The sequence below is a fragment of the Gobius niger genome (genome assembly GCF_951799975.1).
Source record: "Gobius niger genome assembly, chromosome: 2".
Taxonomy (NCBI): domain Eukaryota; kingdom Metazoa; phylum Chordata; class Actinopteri; order Gobiiformes; family Gobiidae; genus Gobius; species Gobius niger.
Window position 1 is genome coordinate 47,151,217 of NC_136853.1, and position 18,373 is coordinate 47,169,589.

Here is an 18,373-nt window from a genome sequence, read left to right on the forward strand (position 1 = left end):
GTAGACTGATCCCAGACCTGTTCACCCCACCTGCCTCTAAAATCCTGCACTGTCACTCAGAAAGTCGTTACTTCGGGTCTGAAGTGCCGTCATGCACGAGCTTAATATAGAAGCTGCAGTTACACATGTGACCTGAGGTGGCAGCAGTGAGCATAACATGGCTAACTTACATCTAGCCCCTTTAAAGCAACACCTACAGACTCCGAAAAGGTTTGTAGGATTTGTTTAATGTCTAGGTCCATGATCAGCTTTGAACCGCAACAATATTTGCATAACGCAGTGGAGATTTTGAGCTAGTTTCATCTCTTAACATCTTAGTTTTCATAAAAGACAAAACTTACCCCGCACAATGCTTAAAGGGGCTAGATGCAAGTTAGCCATTTTATTCTCACTACTGCCACCTCAGGTCATACGTGTAACTGCACCTTTCTGAGTGACAGTGCAGGATTTCAGAGGCAGTTGTGGTGAACAGGTTTGAGCTCATTCTACACATTAGGACATGGCTGGAACATGTAGGGGGAGGAGAATACATCATTTTAACATTTTTAAACTCCCTATAGTCCCTTTAAAGCCACACTGCGTAGAATTTTACCCAATAAGTAAAATTGAAATACAAGCATTTATTGTATGACAGATATTTGCATCATTGAAAAATACCTCATAAATGTATAAACAAACATTTAAGAAGCTCCACCTTCCTAAGATGTGACTGTAGACGTTACCAGGAGTGGGTGTGTCTCCAGCTCGTCTCCATGGAGATGTGACGAAAGGCTGTAGAATATGAGATTAAACCAGGTTAGTTTTTCATCCAAATCCATTCATCTCTAACACGCTGCAGTAATAACACTTTCTGTGCTGAGCCGCTCATTAGGAGCATGTTTTTGTTTCGCTGCATCAGTGTAGTCCAAAATGTTACGCTGTGTACCTTTAAGGCGAGACACTGCAGGTGAATAAGGAAAATAAATAACTGTAGAGATGTCAATGTGAAACTTTTGCTGAACATCACAGATATAAATATGAGAAAAAAATGTGTTGCATTTTTTCTGTCATTTTATGTTTTCACTTAAAAATACGTCATTTTGAGCATTAAAATGGCCAAAATTGCCTATATTTTGGGAAATCAAAATAATGAATTGAGGCAGATTAAATGTTATGGTTTTATTTTATTGACATATTAGTAACTAAGATTTTTTCAGAGGATTTTGGATATTTTGTTTAGTTTTTCAATAAACTAATCATCAGTGAAAAAATCTGTAAAAACCGCCTGTTTTTTTGGTTTCAAAGCTGAATAAATCAGGCTAGGAATTAGATATTAAAAAATCCCTCTGAAAAAACCTTCAGAATGTTGTTGTGTCTCAGCCTGTAAAGTGTGGAGTCTGTGGGAGCTTCTATAAGGGCTCAGGCTCTGCCCGAGTGCGGCTTCTCTCATTCAGAGAAAACCAGCCCTGAAGTTTTGTAGCGAGTGCGCATGCTCGGCCCGTTCTTCCACTTTTCCGCTCCAGCGTCTCGTAGGAGGAAAAACACCATATTTGGGTGAAAGCGTCATCACGGGGCCCCTTAGCAGGACACGTGGATGTCAAATCTGTCAATATTTATGAATGAAAACCCGCGGGAAAGACGGCCTTTCTACGCCGAAAAATTACAAAAATGTGCCAAAAAAATTGACAAAAAAAATCACAAAAATTTGACAAAAAAATTTGACAAAAAAATTTGACTAAAAATGACAAAAAAAATTGACAAAAAAAATTGACAAAAAAAATTGACAAAAAAAATTGACAAAAAATGACAAAAAATTGGAAAAAAATGACAAAAAATGACAAAAATTTGACAAAAAATGACAAAAATTTGGCAAAAAATGACAAAAATTTGGCAAAAAATGACAAAAAAATGACAAAAAAATGACAAAAAAATTGACAAAAAATGACAAAAAAATGACAAAAAAATGACAAAAATTTGGCAAAAAATGACAAAAAATTGACAAAAAATGACAAAAAAATGACAAAAAATGACAAAAATTTGGCAAAAAATGACAAAAAAATGACAAAAAAATGACAAAAAAAATGACAAAAATTTGACAAAAAATGACAAAAAATGACTAAAAAAATGACAAAAAATGACAAAAAATGACTAAAAAAATGACTAAAAAATGACTAAAAAAATGACAAAAAATGAGAAAAAATTTGACAAAAAATGACCAAAAAAATGACACAAAAAAATGACAAAAATGTGACAAAAATGTGACAAAAAAATGACAAAAAAATGACAAAAATGTGACAAAAAAAAGACCAAAATTTGACAAAAAATGACGGCGCAGCAGCTACTTCCGGGTCGCCCCCACCTCGCAGACAAAACATCATCAAATAAACATCATCATTTTTATATCTGACATGAAAACTAAGATGTAAAGGGAGGAAAACAGATACAAATCTCCACTTCCACCACTGCGGGAAACATCAATACTTTCACCTAAAGCGTCTCGCATTAAAACATGATGTTTTGTCCGAGAGTGAGGCGGAGATATCCAGAGAAAAGGGGGCGGGCACAGCTCATGGTGGCGGTTTGTGTCACATTCAAGACCCCCCAAAAGAGTCACATAAACTAACTTCTCCAGTTCGTCCCTGGCTTCAGTTCCTCCTCCGGGTTTTCCAGCTTCGACATAAATCTAGCACTGACCGTTACACTAATATTTAAGCGCCTGGTCCCGGCCGTTTCAAAGTGATGAGCGATGAGACTCCAGTTCACATGATAAACTCTGTGAATATGCAGTCGTTGCCGCAGTCGGCCGTGATTTAAAGCCTAAACAAACGGAGAGTGAAGCGCAGGAGATCCAGGGCTTCCCAGAGCGAGAGGAAGAGGAGGAGAAATGGTGCATGGATCAATGAAAGCGCTTTCGCCAAAGGAAAGGAAAATGTTGCGTTTGGACGAGTGTGAGTTTAGGGGAAAGAAATGTGCAGAGGCGGCGGCTGATGTGAACAGAAAGAAAACTGGTCTTATCTCATTGGCAATTTTACTTTCTTATTTCAAGCGAGATTTACCCTAGAACTGGTCTGAAATGTCCTCAAACAAGCAAAGCAAACTTGATCAGGAAAAGTGTCTCAATGAGTGAAAACCGCTCAAAACAAGAAACATTTCCTCAATTCAACTCATTTAAGACAATGCTTGATATTTGTCATTAAAATATGACAAAAACTACAAAAATATGACAAAAAACTACAAAAATATGACAAAAAACTACAAAAATATGACAAAAAAATATGACAAAAAACTACAAAAATATGACAAAAAACTACAAAATTATGACAAAAAAATATGACAAAAAACTACAAAAATATGACAAAAAACTGCAAAAATATGACAAAAAACTACAAAAATATGACAAAAAACTGCAAAAATATGACAAAAAACTACAAAAATATGACAAAAAACTACAAAAATATGACAAAAACTACAAAAATATGACTAAAAAACTACAAAAATATGACAAAAAACTGCAAAAATGACAAAAAAAACTACACAAATATGACAAAAAACTGCAAAAATATGACAAAAAAAAATGCAAAAACATGCACTGCGAAAAGTATTTAACTAGATCAGTATAAACATCTCAGTTTGAGCACAATAATCCACATTTGAGTTGTTTTGACTGGTTAAGAAGTTCTTGGGCATTTGTCCCAGATTATGTCACTTGTTCTGAGATGTTTCTGACTCGTTTCGATACATTTCGTCCTTATTTCAGGTCATTTTCTTTGCCAATGGGGAAAGAAAACTGGTCTTATCTCATTGGCAATTTTACTTTCTTATTTCAAGTGAGATTTACCCTAGAACTGGTCTGAAATGTCCTCAAACAAGCAAAGTAAACTCGGTCCGATCAGGAAAAGTGTCTAAATGAGTGAAAACCGCTCAGAACAAGAAACATTTCCTCAATTCAAGTCATTTAAGCGAATGCTTGATATTTGTCATTAAAATATGACAAAAAACTGCAAAAATATGACCAAAAAAACTACAAAAATATGACAAAAAAATATGACAAAAAACTACAAAAATATGACAAAAAAATATGACAAAAAATATGACAAAAAATATGACAAAAAATATGACAAAAAAACTACAAAAATATGACAAAAAAACTACAAAAATATGACAAAAAACTGCAAAAATGACAAAAAAATATGACAAAAAACTACAAAAATATGACAAAAAAATATGACAAAAAACTACAAAAATATGACAAAAAAATATGACAAAAAATATGACAAAAAATATGACAAAAAATATGACAAAAAAACTACAAAAATATGACAAAAAACTGCAAAAATGACAAAAAACTACAAAAATATGACAAAAAACTACAAAAATATGACAAAAAACTACAAAAATATGACAAAAAACTGCAAAAATATGACAAAAACTACAAAAATATGACAAAAAACTGCAAAAATGACAAAAAACTACACAAATATGACAAAAAACTGCAAAAATGACAAAAAACTACACAAATATGACAAAAAACTGCAAAAATATGACAAAAAACTACAAAAATATGACAAAAAAACTGCAAAAATGACAAAAAACTACACAAATATGACAAAAAACTACACAAATATGACAAAAAACTGCAAAAATATGACAAAAAACTACAAAAATATGACAAAAAAACTGCAAAAATGACAAAAAACTACACAAATATGACAAAAAAATGCAAAAATATGACAAAAAACTGTAAATATGACAAAAAACTACAATGACAAAAAAAAATGCAAAAACATGCACTGCGAAAAGTAATTAACTAGATCAGTATAAACGTCTCAATTTGAGCACAATAATCCACATTTTAGTTGTTTTGACGAGTTAAGAAGTTCTCGGGCATTTGTCCTGGATTATTTCACTTGTTCTGAGACGTTTCTGACTCGTTTCGATGCATTTCGTCCTTATTTCAGGTCATTTTCTTTGCCAATGGGGAAAGAAAACTGGTCTTATCTCATTGGCAATTTTACTTTCTTATTTCAAGCGAGATTTACCCTAGAACTGGTCTGAAATGTCCTCAAACAAGCAAAGGAAACTCGGTCCGATCAGGAAAAGTGTCTAAACAAGAAACATTTCCTCAATTCAAGTCATTTAAGACGATATGCTTGATATTTGTCATTAAAATGACAAAACTACAAAAATATGACAAAAAACTACAAAAATATGACAAAAAATATGACAAAAAACTACAAAAATATGACAAAAAACTACAAAATTATGACAAAAAAATGACAAAAAACTACAAAAATATGACAAAAAACTGCAAAAATATGACAAAAAACTACAAAAATATGACAAAAAACTACAAAAATATGACAAAAAACTGCAAAAATATGACAAAAACTGCAAAAATATGACAAAAACTACAAAAATATGACAAAAAACTGCAAAAATATGACAAAAAACTGCAAAAATGACAAAAAACTACAAAAATATGACAAAAAACTGCAAAAATATGACAAAAAACTACAAAAAAATGACAAAAAAAAATGCAAGAACATGCACTGCGAAAAGTAATTAACTAGATCAGTATAAACATCTCAATTTGAGCACAATAATCCACATTTGAGTTGTTTTGACTGGTTAAGAAGTTGTTGGGCATTTGTCCTGGATTATTTCTCTTGTTCTGAGATGTTTCTGACTCGTTTCGATACATCTCGTCCTTATTTCAGGTCATTTTCTTTGCCAATGGGGAAAGAAAATTGGTCTCATCTCATTGGCAGTTTTACTTTCTTATTTCAAGCGAGATTTACCCTAGAACTGGTCTGAAATGTCCTCAAACAAGCAAAGGAAACTCGGTCCGATCAGGAAAAGTGTCTAAATGAGTGAAAACCGCTCAAAACAAGAAACATTTCCTCAATTCAAGTCATTTAAGCCAATGCTTGATATTTACTTTTTGTAGTGTAATCCCAGAGCATTAGACACAGCAAAGCAGAAGTTTACTTTATAAACGACAGTCAAACAGCAGACTATTACCTAGCAATGCATCTGCCCTAAGCACAGTGACATGAGAGCATTAAGGAGTCGTTTATGTCCTTCTAAAGCTTAACAACAGCTGATCCTGGACAGATGTGAACCGTGGTGTAAATGGACTCGTAGCATCATGTCTTTACGTCTCTTTAGCCTCTTTGAAACTTAAGGTTCAAGGTTCTACTTTATTAATGTCCTGAAGGAAATGATTATGCAGCAGGAGTCCACACATAATAAAGCAAAAACAAACAAATAAAACACAGTGAGACAACAATTGTGCTTGGGACAAAGATCACACAGTCACAGCCATCCTCAGTCCGGCTCTGAAGCTGAGAGACCTTCAGCATAAGATCGAATAAAGCCTAATTTGCAGCAGCTTCACTGAGCAACATGTGATCATTTATCTTTGCCTCTGGAATAAAAGAGGCCCTGGCCCGACCAGTTCGAGCTTCATCCATTACAGCTTCATCATGTGTCGCCAGCGAACAGATCTGTGGCAAAGAGTTTTCTAAACAACAAAGAATATCCGTATAATCCACCGGTGTTTGCCAGTTTCCCATAGTGTTGACAGACACCGCGTGCGAGTGACAGTAACCAATGAGGAGTCTGCAGCCTGGTGAGCTGCTCTGTGATAGGCCCAGACTCATGTATGTAATATGTGCTGGAGGCGGGACCTGCGGCGCTGCCATCCATCGGTCACTGTCAAGTCTGTGTGCGTTCTCGGTCGGGCTAATCGATTAATCTACTGATTATTTTTGCGATTAATCGCTTGGCCGTGAATGGTGTATGATAGTTGTGTTTTTTCACTTGAGGACATGTTGATGGAGTAATCTTAAAGGAACAGGCCGGCGTTTTTCCATACTGAGATATGTTCTTACCTGAGCTGTGACGAGTTCTTTAGGACCTGTCTGATCTTCAGTCACGTAAACACAGCGCAGACGGCGTTAGCATTTAGCCTCTCCCTCTCTCCTCTATAGCTCCAAAACAGGTCAAGATAGAAGCTACCAAGCTCTTCCACGTTTTCCCTATTTAAATATGGTTACGTGAAGTGTTCCACTACAAAGTATAATTACACACAATTAAACAATGTGGATTTTCTAAGCGGATAAAAGGGGGGACTATATTGTGAGGCGTAATAATACCAGGAGTAGTTTGGCATCCGTAATTTGTTGAATTTTTGTTGAATTTTTGTTGAATTTTTGTTGAATTTTTGTTGAATTTTTGTCACATTTTTGTCACATTTTTGTCACATTTTTGTTGATTTTTTGTCACATTTTTGTCACATTTTTGTTGATTTTTTGTCGAATTTTTGTCACATTTTTGTTGAGTTTTTGTCACATTTTTGTCACATTTTTGTCACATTTTTGTCACATTTTTGTCACATTTTTGTCACATTTTTGTTGATTTTTTGTCGAATTTTTGTCACATTTTTGTCACATTTTTGTTGAGTTTTTGTCGAATTTTTGTCACATTTTTGTCACATTTTTGTCACATTTTTGTCACATTTTTGTTGAATTTTTGTCGAATTTTTGTCGAATTTTTGTCGAATTTTTGTCACATTTTTGTCACATTTTTGTTGAGTTTTTGTCACATTTTTGTTGAATTTTTGTCACATTTTTGTCACATTTTTGTTGAATTTTTGTTGAGTTTTTGTCACATTTTTGTTAATTACACAATAATACCAGGAGTAGTTCGAAATCCGCGCAGTAATCTTCACTTTACTGCGCGGATGCCAAACTACTCCTGGTATTATTACGCCTTACAATATAGTCCCCCCTTTTATCCGCTTAGAAAATCCACATTGTTTAATTGTGTGTAATTATACTTTGTAGTGGAACACTTCACGTAACCATATTTAAATAGGGGAAACGTGGAAGAGCTTGGTAGCTTCTATCTTGACCTGTTTTGGAGCTATAGAGGAGAGAGGGAGAGGCTAAATGCTAACGCCGTCTGCGCTGTGTTTACGTGACTGAAGATCAGACAGGTCCTAAAGAACTCGTCACAGCTCAGGTAAGAACATATCTCAGTGTGGAAAAACGCTGGCCTGTTCCTTTAAGTTCTTCACATGTTTGACTCTTCATTTGACCGGTGCGTGTGGGCAGCCTGTCAGGAGCAAGGGCTGGAAGTGATGGACATATACAAGGACAACATAAGGATATACAGTAACTTTTTAGCATTTCAATCAGAAAATATCGCTATTTCCACACTGTCCACACATATTCCCTCAAACCTGGGCCCGATGCAGCACGAAGGGGGGAAACCTCAGGGTTAGCGCTAGATCGTCTGCTCCGGAGGGACGGTCTGCTGTTTGTATAGATCTATGAGTTGGTTTGTCTAAAAATACAAATAATCCTAATCCGAACCCTATTCCGTAAGGTTGACCCATTAACTCCCACCTGAACCGAGCACATTTTCTCCAGTTTGGCTTTACCCCAATCCAAAAGCTTCTGGAAAAAAGCTGTGAAAATGGCAACAAAACAATGATGGAAATGTGACAAAAAAGTGAGAAAACATTGACAAAAAAGTGACAAAAATGTCAAAAAAAATGGACAAAAAATGGATAAAAAATGGACCAAAAAATGTGACAAAAAAATTGACAAAGAAATTGACGAAAAATTGACGAAAAATTGACGAAAAAATGTCAAAAATGTGACAATTTGTGACAAAAAAATTGACAAAAAATTGATTAAAAATGGACGAAAAAATGTGACAAAAAATTCCAAAAAAACGATAAAAAAATGTCAAAAATTTGACAAAAAAATGATTAAAAATTGACAAAAATGTGACAAAAAAATGATTAAAAATGGACGAAAAAATGACAAAAATGTGACAAAAATTTACAAAAAATCGATAAAAAAAAATGTCAAAAATGTGACAAAAAATGATTAAAAATTGACGAAAAAATGACAAAAATGTGATAAAAAATGACAAAAAAGTTACTAAAATGAGTTGAACACCCAACAAAAAAATGTTGGAAAAAAAATGTGATGACGTGAGGAAAAAGATCCTCTGGATTCAGGCGGGAGTTAAGAGGTTAAACCATTTCCCTGGCCCTAACCTTGTGTCATGATATCTCACGTTTTCACAGCAGACCGTCCCTCCGGAGCAGAACATCTACCACTAACCAAACCTCAGGGAGAGCAGCCCCCGGACGGACGCACTTCCTGGAAACCCTCCAATCGGAACATTCCAGCCTTTTACGAGCTGTTACGCACACACACCGGCCCTGTAGCGCTAAATTGTTCCCAAATTTTGGTATGATTTTACTTCACGGTCTGGGGGGAAGCGAGGTCCGAAGCAAAGACGTGAAAGTAACGCCACGCACACTTACCTCACTTTATGGGGATTCGTAACAAGTCGTGTCTTTATGGAAGTTCGAGTGCAGTTATGGCTGAATTCCTCGCATTTCCCTGAACCAGGTGTTTGGATCAGGTCGTTTCCATCTTTCCAAGAGGATCTGGAATCGAGCCCTTTGGACCTTTTTCAGCAGAAACACCGAGGGTTTGTGTCGCCAAACTCTGTCGAGGCCATTCCTCCGTTCCTCTGTTAATGTCAGCACCCACTAAACACCTTTTATTACTGATGCAGCAGGTTGTTAGACTCGGGGTCCGCTCCACAAAGACGTGACAGTGATAAAGAAAGGTTTTGTGTGAAGCCGAATGAAGAATATGGCAAGAGAACATTGAAAGAAGGCTGGAAAACTGAGAGTCAGGACAATCTGAAAGGAAAACACAACTTAAAAAAGATAACTGGTTTATAGAATAGACTTCACAAAGAAATGAAAGAGTCAAGAACGTTCAAGAAGCTCCGAGAAACGGTGTAAAAGGCAGAGCTGGATGTAAAACAAAAGGGGGAACATTGACATTTTTTTAAAAGAAATAAAAATAGTAAATAGACTCAACTTATAAAGCACTTTTCTACCTTTATCAGGCCCAAAGTGCTTTACTGTAAGGACACTGGAGCCAAGTAGGGTGAAGTGTCTTGCCCAAGGACACAATAGATACAGACGGCGTCTCGTCATAGAAGGGGGCGTGGCCTCGCCGAGGGGGAAAATAAAATCTTTTGGGAAACACACATTTTCTAGCATTAACCTTTTTTTGCCATTTTCTGGTGGAAAATCAACTTATTTATCACATAGAAATAAAGTCAGGTGTAAATCGGGCCCATATGGATGTTTTCTGAAAAAGCGGCAGTTGTAGCTAGCGCTATCTAATGTTAGTATTCTCTGTTATTCATGTATTTATGGGCTGTTGAACCACTTTGCTCCTCTCCATGTCTTTGTATCTTTATTTAGTAGAAACTATATTCATAATTCTGCGTTTGTTAAAGTAGTTTTTGAATAATTTGAGAAAGTTTAGATTTTTCTCAATTGTTTCCCCCTTAACTGTTTTCAAACATGACCATATATGGGCGATTCCAGAGACGTGTCTGTATCTACACAGAACAACAAGTTTGAGATGCTGAATTATAAATATAGTTTCTACTAAATAAAACTACAAAGACATGGGGAGGAGCAAAGGGGTTCAACAGCCCATAAATACATGAACAACGGAGAATGCTAACTTGATGCTACATGTTAGCAATGTGCTAATGCTAACGCTAGCTAGCGCTTGCTACAACTGCCGTTTTTTCAGAAAATATCCATATGGGCCTGATTTACACTGGACTTTATTTGTATGTGATAAGTAAGTTTTTATTCCACCAGAAAATAACTAAAAAGAGGGAAAATTGTGTTTGCCAATAGTTTCTATTTTCCCCCTCGGCGAAGCCACGCCCCCTTCTATGACGAGATGCCGTCTGTATCTATGACAGTGTGCGTTTGTGGGAGCTGGGATCCGAACCCACGACCTCCCGATCACGAGACGACCTGCACCATCAGCCCAGAATGCAGGAATAAATCATAAATTAGTCAAAACTGGCTTTCAGTTTCAATTTACAGCATGGTTTACACAGCCTCAGCACAGCGTGATAAACACACAACCACGGGCGCCACTTCCTTAAAGGGACAGGCCACCGTTTTTCCAGACTGAGATATGTTCTTACCTGAGCTTAGACGAGTTGATCCGTACCTGTCTGGTCTTTGTGCCCGTGGAAGAGCGTGGCAGCTTCTAACTTCACCAACTGCGGCACTTCAAAAACGATTAGAAAACAGTTAATCTGCTCTTTCCATTGCTTTGTTTTATTGAGAAGTCAAGCTCGGGAGGAGAGCAGAATGTTCCTTTGTCCCAGAGTGCAGTAGTGAGGGGAGGGGCCGCACCATTAATGACACCAAACCTGCACCATTGCCCAGAACCAACATGATGTGGAGGACGGTTTCAGGCTTTAGTTTACTTTCCTGATCACTGGACAGAGACTCAACAGCAGCACAACAACCGGAAACCTCCACTGTTCTTTAGATCGTCCGGGAGCCGGGTCCATTCTGTGATGGCTTTGTGGGAAAAGTCTGATCCAGAGAAGGCAGACTTTCTTTTAGGAACATTGCAGTCACCGCTTAACTACTACTACAATTGTTTTCCACACGAAGTAGCACCTGCGACTGTTAGTTTAAAGGGACTAGATGCTCACTACTGCCACCTCAGGTCTAGCACCTTTCTGAGTGACAGTGCAGGATTTTAGAGGCAGTTGTGGACAGTTCTGAGCTCATTCTACACATGAGGACATGGAGGAACATGTAGGGGGAGGAAAATACTCAACCTTTTTAAACTCCGTATAGTCCCTTTAAAGGGGGGTATTCTGCAAAATGGACTTTTTCCAGCTTTCCATCCTGTTATTCTGTCACTCCCTCATTAAAAACATGGCTGAAGTGTTGCCTTGGCACATTCACGTATTTCTGAGTAATCTGTAAAAACTCTGATGGCGGCCATTTTAGGGATAGGTTTGCCTGAGTCCTCCTAGGAACGCCCCCACCTCCTGGAGACGCCTCCGAGCTTTGGTCACCAGCCGAGTAACCAACCACTGCTCCTCAGCAGAACCCCCTCCCCACTGATGCCACAGACAGCGTGTGGAGGGGGCGTGTCTAAAGGCTCAGAGGTTCTTAAAGAGACAGAGGCCTATTTCAAGACATTCACTACAGCCATTTTGAGAGAGACATTTTATACAAGGCAGTTATTCTAATTTACTGCATTTACAGACCAACAGAAGGTTTGTCATCATTGTAGTGTGATATAGACTGGTGCTATGGGACTGACAAAAGCAGAACACCCCCTCTTTAAAGCAGAACACCCCCTCTTTAAAGCAGAACACCCCCTCTTTAAAGCAGAACACCCCCTCTTTAAAACTTAGTCTTTCTATCCAGACCTAAGCTGTGCTAGAACATGACCTGATCTTCAACCTCAGTCTTCAATAAAATGCGTGACTCTTTCCCCTTTGCCCGGTTCCGCTCTCACGGGTGCTCGAGCAATCTGGATAAACTTTGGGCTTTTACCACCGGATTACGTTTAAGCCGCCGGTTGTAACGTCGTCATCAGGGAAGTTTAGTCTGTGCGGTGATCCTTCTGCTTCCCCTCTCGGCGTCTGAACTCCGCCGTGATTCAGACGACTTTGGAACCTTCCTGGCATTATCTGGTGATTGAGTCCAGCTCAGCCGTGTGTCAGAGCGGCCCAGAACCCCCCGCACTCCGTCTCTCTGCCCCCGTGAGCAGCGCATTGTTCACCCGCCGCTAAGTCCTTCCCAAAACGCAGCCTGCTTCCCGAAACCGAATAATCTCATTAGAAATCCCACTCTCCAGATATCAGATTCTGTTTTCATTTCTGCTAACAGCTTTCTGTGCGTGATCACGTCATCCGCGCTCTCTTACTGTCTCCTCTGTGCAGCTGCTTTTAGGTTTCTTGATATATTTTGGCTTTTAGGCCCAAATATCTGTGGTGTTGTTCTTCTTTATTGGTCACGTTATGTATGAATGTTTTGCTGCTTTTAGTGAGGGCGTTTACTTGAATGTCAGAAACGATGCACATGAAATCAGTAGATTACAGCCCGTGCCTCTCGGACACTTTACAAACTGTGCTGATGTGTGGCATGTGGAGTTTACAGCGACTGCAGCGCCACAAACCTGAGTCTCCAAAGCCAGAGGAGGCGGGGCTTGATAAGTGTAAGTCACTCGCTCAAACGACAGAGGCGTATGGGGGAAATAAAGAAAAAACCCAGCCCTGTGATGCTAGATTACTGCAGTCAGGCCCACCTTAAAGGGACTATAAGGAGTTTAAAAATGTTAAAATTAAGTATTTTCCTCCCCCTACATGTTCCTCCATGTCCTAATGTGTAGAATGAGCTCAGACCTGTTCACCACAACTGCCTCTAAAATCCTGTACGGTCACTCAGAAATGTGTCACTTCGGCCTGAATTGCCGTCATGCACGAGCTTAATATAGAAGGTGCAGTTACACATATGGCCTGAGGTGGCAGTAGTGAGTATAACATGGCGAACTTGCTTCCAGCCCCTTTAATGTACCCACAGGCCCCGGGGCTTTGACATTTATTTTTATTTATTTATTTATTTAATATGGACATAGCAATTACATTGGACGAAACCAGATGCATTGTTTAAAGTGTTACAGCACATGGGGCGACAGTTCGAATCCCACCTCCTTGGAAGTGCACACTGTTGTTGTGTCCTTGGGCAAGACACTTCACCCACATTGCCTACATTGGTGTATGAATGAGAGCATGAATGGGTGAGTGGATCCTTGCTGTAAAGCGCTTTGAGTGCCTAATGTAGGTGGAAAAGCGCTTTATATTTACCATGTGCTCATTTTCCACACCTGTCCATAGGGGGCTTTTAGGTTTCAAAGATAAAACACATTTTTAAACAAGGTCACAATAAAACAGATTATTAAACTAGATAAGGCACATTTACACATGTGAACACCTCTGGGCCGGTTTGAGCCACTGTTTGAGCGTCTGGTAAAGATGGTGACGTTGGTCTGTAGTTTCAGAGCCGTGGGGAGAGAGTTCCACAGTGTCGCCTCTGAAGGAGAAGCACGACTGTCCAAAAGAGTGTCTAAACTTTGGGAGCAACAATCCCTTTAACTGAGGCTCTGGGGGAAGGTCTGAGAGAGCCCCCCCCTCACCATGACCCCTCACCATGAGGCCAGAGAACAGAGGCGACACACAGTCGTTCAGACATTTAAAAGTCAATTTCAGTTTACTAAAGTTTACAAAGTTTTCAAAAGTAAAAAGCACAATATCAACATGATGCCTCTCAAAGGTTTCTTGTCCAATATCTGAATTGCCTGTTTCTACAGAGAAGTGACTGGTTTCAGTGGACGCTGATGTTTGTGACCTGCTGTAATGCAGTATGACAGATGTGAAAAACCATTGCAGCATAAACAATTAAGCCACGTGGTGTGATCATTCTCTTCTTATAAAGAGACCTGCAGGTTTATCGTATAAAGAGTCTGCGGCTTCAATAAGAGGCGTGGTTAATGGTTCTGACTCATCAGAGCCGGTTCTCCGTGTAGATGTACTCGGTGCTGCTCCAGTGGGACAAAGAGCCGCTACGAGGAGGCTGAAGAGCCGCGGGTTCCGACCCCCGTGATCGGCCCTGGACTTAATCGTGCAGCCCGATTAACCTTTGTTGTCATGGCGATACAAACACTGTGGACGTGAGAGTTGCTCTTCTCTTCTTCAGTCACGCTTTTGAGAGTTTCATGGCTTATTAGGAAGTTTTACTATTGAGAACAGAAATAACGATCTTTAATTAAAGGAAGTCTCTCTGTCACTTCTTAACAAAGACTTGTTGAAGCCGATACGCCTGGAAGAAACCAGAAATATGTTTTAAAAGATTTTAATATTAATCAGCCCAGCAAAGGCTTTTTAGAAAATGTAAATAGAGAATTATGATGTGGGAGGAGCCGGAGTGCCTTGTGTTTCTGTTTTTTCTTAAGTCTAAGCACCTTCCCCCCAAAAACAAGTGTTGATCTGGACGTCCTGAGCACTTTTAAAGGAACAGGCCAACGTTTTAAATGTTCTTACCTGAGCTTAGACGAGTTGATGTGCACCTGTCTGGTCTTTACGTGTGCACTCAGTCACGCAAAAAGACCAAAGATGTTGTTAACATTCAGACTCTCCTCTATGGGGCCAAACGGGGGTGAAGTAAGAGGCGACCGAGCTCTTCCAACGTTTCCCTTTTTAAACACAGTTACGAGAGCAGTTACTCAGAAATAAACATGTGGATTTTCTATAAAGGGGAACTACATCGTAAGGCGTAATAACACCTTAGGAAAACTTCGACGTCCACATAGTAAAGTCGAAGTGCTCCTGAGGTGGGAGGAGGAGAGGCTAAATGCTAACAACATCTTTACAGGTACATATCAACTCGTCTAAGCTCAGGTAAGAACATATCTCAGGTGAATCGTGAGTGCTCTGCTTCTGCTTGTTAGTTCATATAGTCCATATACACCTTGGCTCAAGGCCGTGGGAACCCAGGGTGCTGAGGGCGCTGCAGCATCCCCTGGTGGATAGTTTGTGAACTGCAGGCAATATTAACCCCTTAACTCCCACCGGAACCGAGCACATTTTCTCCAGTTTGGCTTTACCCCAATCCAAAAGCTTCTGGAAAAAAGCTGTGAAAATAGCGACAAAACTGAGACGAAAACAAGGATGAAAATGTGACAAAAGTGAGAAAACATTTATAAAAAATGGACAAAAATTTGACAAAAAAGTAAAAAAAAAAAAAGACGAAAAATTGAGAAAAATTTGACGAAAAAGTGACAAAAAAATTACAAAAAATGTACAAAAAAAAGACGAAAATTGACATAAATTTGACAAAAAAATTACAAAAAAATGAGAAAAAATGGACGAAAAAGTGATGAGAATTTGACAAAAAAATGCAAATAATTTGACGAAAAAGTGACAAAAAATGACAAAAAATTTACAAAAAATTTACAAAAAAGTGAAAAAAAAATTGACGAAAAAATGCGAATAATTTGACAAAAAAGTGACAAAAAAAGTCACAAAAATCGACTGCCCAACAAAAAAGTGATGGAAAAAAATCTGCCGTGAGGAAAAAGATCCATTTAGTTTTGTAGGTCTTTCAAATGAGGCGTTACACTGGCCTACAGGATTTGGGTAAAGCTGAACTGGAGAAAATGCTCTCGGTTCAGGCGGGAGTTAAGAGGTTAATAAATAGGATTTATGCACAGAAAAAGTATTATGGGGGTAAATTTTGTCCCTCAGCGCCCCCTCACTAAAACATCCTCCCACGGCTCTGCCTTGGCTTGACTTGTTTTGTCCATGTCGGCGCTCAAATTACCTCCATGCTGCATTTGTCCTGTTTGCATGCTTGTTTAGCCTGATCCAGATTGCTCCTCATTCCCAGCAGCAGGCCCTACAGAAGTTCTGCAGATGTTTTCATAGACAAACACATGGAGAGGAGCAGGAGATGTTGGTGGGTAAGATTCCACGTGATGACGATGATGTTCTCTTGACGCTGCAGGCAGATGAAGGACCAGTCGAAGAAAGTGGCCAACCTGAAACACAAGGAGCAGGTGGAGAAAAGCCGTAACGCCCAGCTCATGGAGGAGGCCAGGAGGAGAGAGGACAACCTCAACGAGAGCTCCCAGCAGATCAAGGTACTGCAGCGAACACTGTGCTGGCTCCTCTTTCTCTCAGACATTCAGTTCCACCTTCTCCATAGATCTACACGAGCCCACACACCTTCACAGGACCTGATCTGTTCGAGACAGTGCTCACATGACCTCCTTCATGCAGCAGCTTCATTGTCTGCGTGTTTATTTACTCACACGTATGGAGTTTGACGGCCACAGAGCTCTGGAGCGAGGCCGGGTTGGGTGATGTGGGGCCCGGCTGGACGCAGCACTTTTGGCTGGTGAAATAAATAGAAAATAATGCATTCAGCAGTTGATTTCTGAAAGAGAAGGAAAATATCATTTAAGGGGCTTGGATCACTTTAAAATTGCCCATGCCCGGACATCCAGAAAAAGTTTCTGTGTGTCCGTTTGTGGTCCTAAAATATGGAATAAATTACACGTAGACCTCAAACGATGTCCAAATATCAGACAGTTTAAATATCAATACAAAGAATGGATTTTCTCTAAGTATCAGAAGAAAATCTCTAACTTTTCATGTTCAGCTGTTGCAAACCTGATGTTGATTGGTAGTATTCACACTGTATATGACAACTTGATTTAGATCACAGCGCTCAAATTACTGTTTTAAGGAAGCCTAAAAAGTAAATAGGAAAAGAGACGGACAGTACTTAAAAGGGGTGGGAATAAATAAGTGTTTACTTCCCCCCACTCCTTTTCGGACAGCCTAATTTAAAATGTGCAAAAGGTAAAACAAAATTGTTTGTACTAAGATGTAAATGTGTTGAGCTGCACGTCTGAAACTGAGCTCACAACTGCCACAATCATGGCAGGTTGTATTTTGAGTTCGTATGAGTTTGTGTTTTTATGTTTTGTTTATAGTCCGAATAAAGATTATTCATCATCATCATAATGGACCCAGGACACCCTAGGCAGGAGGTCGATGATCGACTTTGTAGTTGTGTCATCTGACCTCCGGCCGCGTGTCTCGGACACTCGGGTGAAGAGAGGGGCTGAGCTGTCAACCGATCACCACCTGGTGGTGAGCTGGATCCGCTGGCAGGGGAGGAAGCCGGTCAGACCTGGCAGGCCCAAGCGTGTTGTGAGGGTCTGCTGGGAACGTCTGGTGGATCCCTCTGTCAGTGGGGTCTTCAACTCCCACCTCCGGAAGAGCTTCACCCAGATTCCGGGGGAGGCGGGGGACATGGAGTCAGAGTGGACTCTGTTCTCCTCCTCCATTGTCGATGCGGCTGCTCGTAGTTGTGGCCGTAAGGTCTCTGGTGCCTGTCGCGGCGGCAATCCCCGAACCCGGTGGTGGCGCCCGGAAGTAAGGGATGCCGTCAAGCTGAAGAAGGAGTCCTACCTGGCCTTGTTGGCTTGTGGGACTCCTGAGGCAGCTGAGAGGTACCGGCAGGACAAGCGTGCTGCGGCTCGTGCGGTTGCGGAGGCAAAAACTCGGGTCTGGGAGGAGTTCGGGGAGGCCATGGAGGAAGACTATCGGTCGGCCTCGAAGAGATTCTGGCAAACCATCCGGCGCCTCAGGAGGGGGAAGCAGTGCTTCACCAACACTGTTTACAGTGCGGGTGGGGGGCTGCTGACCTCGACTGGGGATGTCGTCGGGCGGTGGAAGGAGTACTTCGAGGACCTCCTCAATCCCGTCGTCACGTCTTCCAATGAGGAAGCAGAGGCTGGGGACTCGGAGGTGGGCTCGCCCATCACCGGGGCTGAAGTCACCAAGGTGGTGAGAAAGCTCCTTGGTGGCAAGGCTCCGGGGGTGGATGAGATTCGCCCTGAGTACCTTAAGTCTCTGGATGTTGTAGGACTGTCTTGGCTGA

At 40.0% G+C, this 18,373-nt stretch overlaps 1 protein-coding gene across 2 annotated transcripts in view; it reads left to right on the plus strand.

Moving 5' to 3' along the window:
- The window catches only part of LOC306960088 (ELKS/Rab6-interacting/CAST family member 1-like), a gene marked incomplete at its 3' end in the record, with an annotated part of 300,396 nt that overhangs the window by 96,631 nt on the left and 185,392 nt on the right, over positions 1-18,373 (plus strand). For both annotated transcript variants that reach the window (XR_013792655.1, XM_079552392.1), the window contains exon 14: positions 16,427-16,562. Coding sequence is in view for 1 of the 2 variants with exons in the window: in XM_079552392.1 (XP_079408518.1) it covers positions 16,427-16,562 (136 nt within the window). The remainder of the gene's footprint in view (positions 1-16,426; positions 16,563-18,373) is intronic.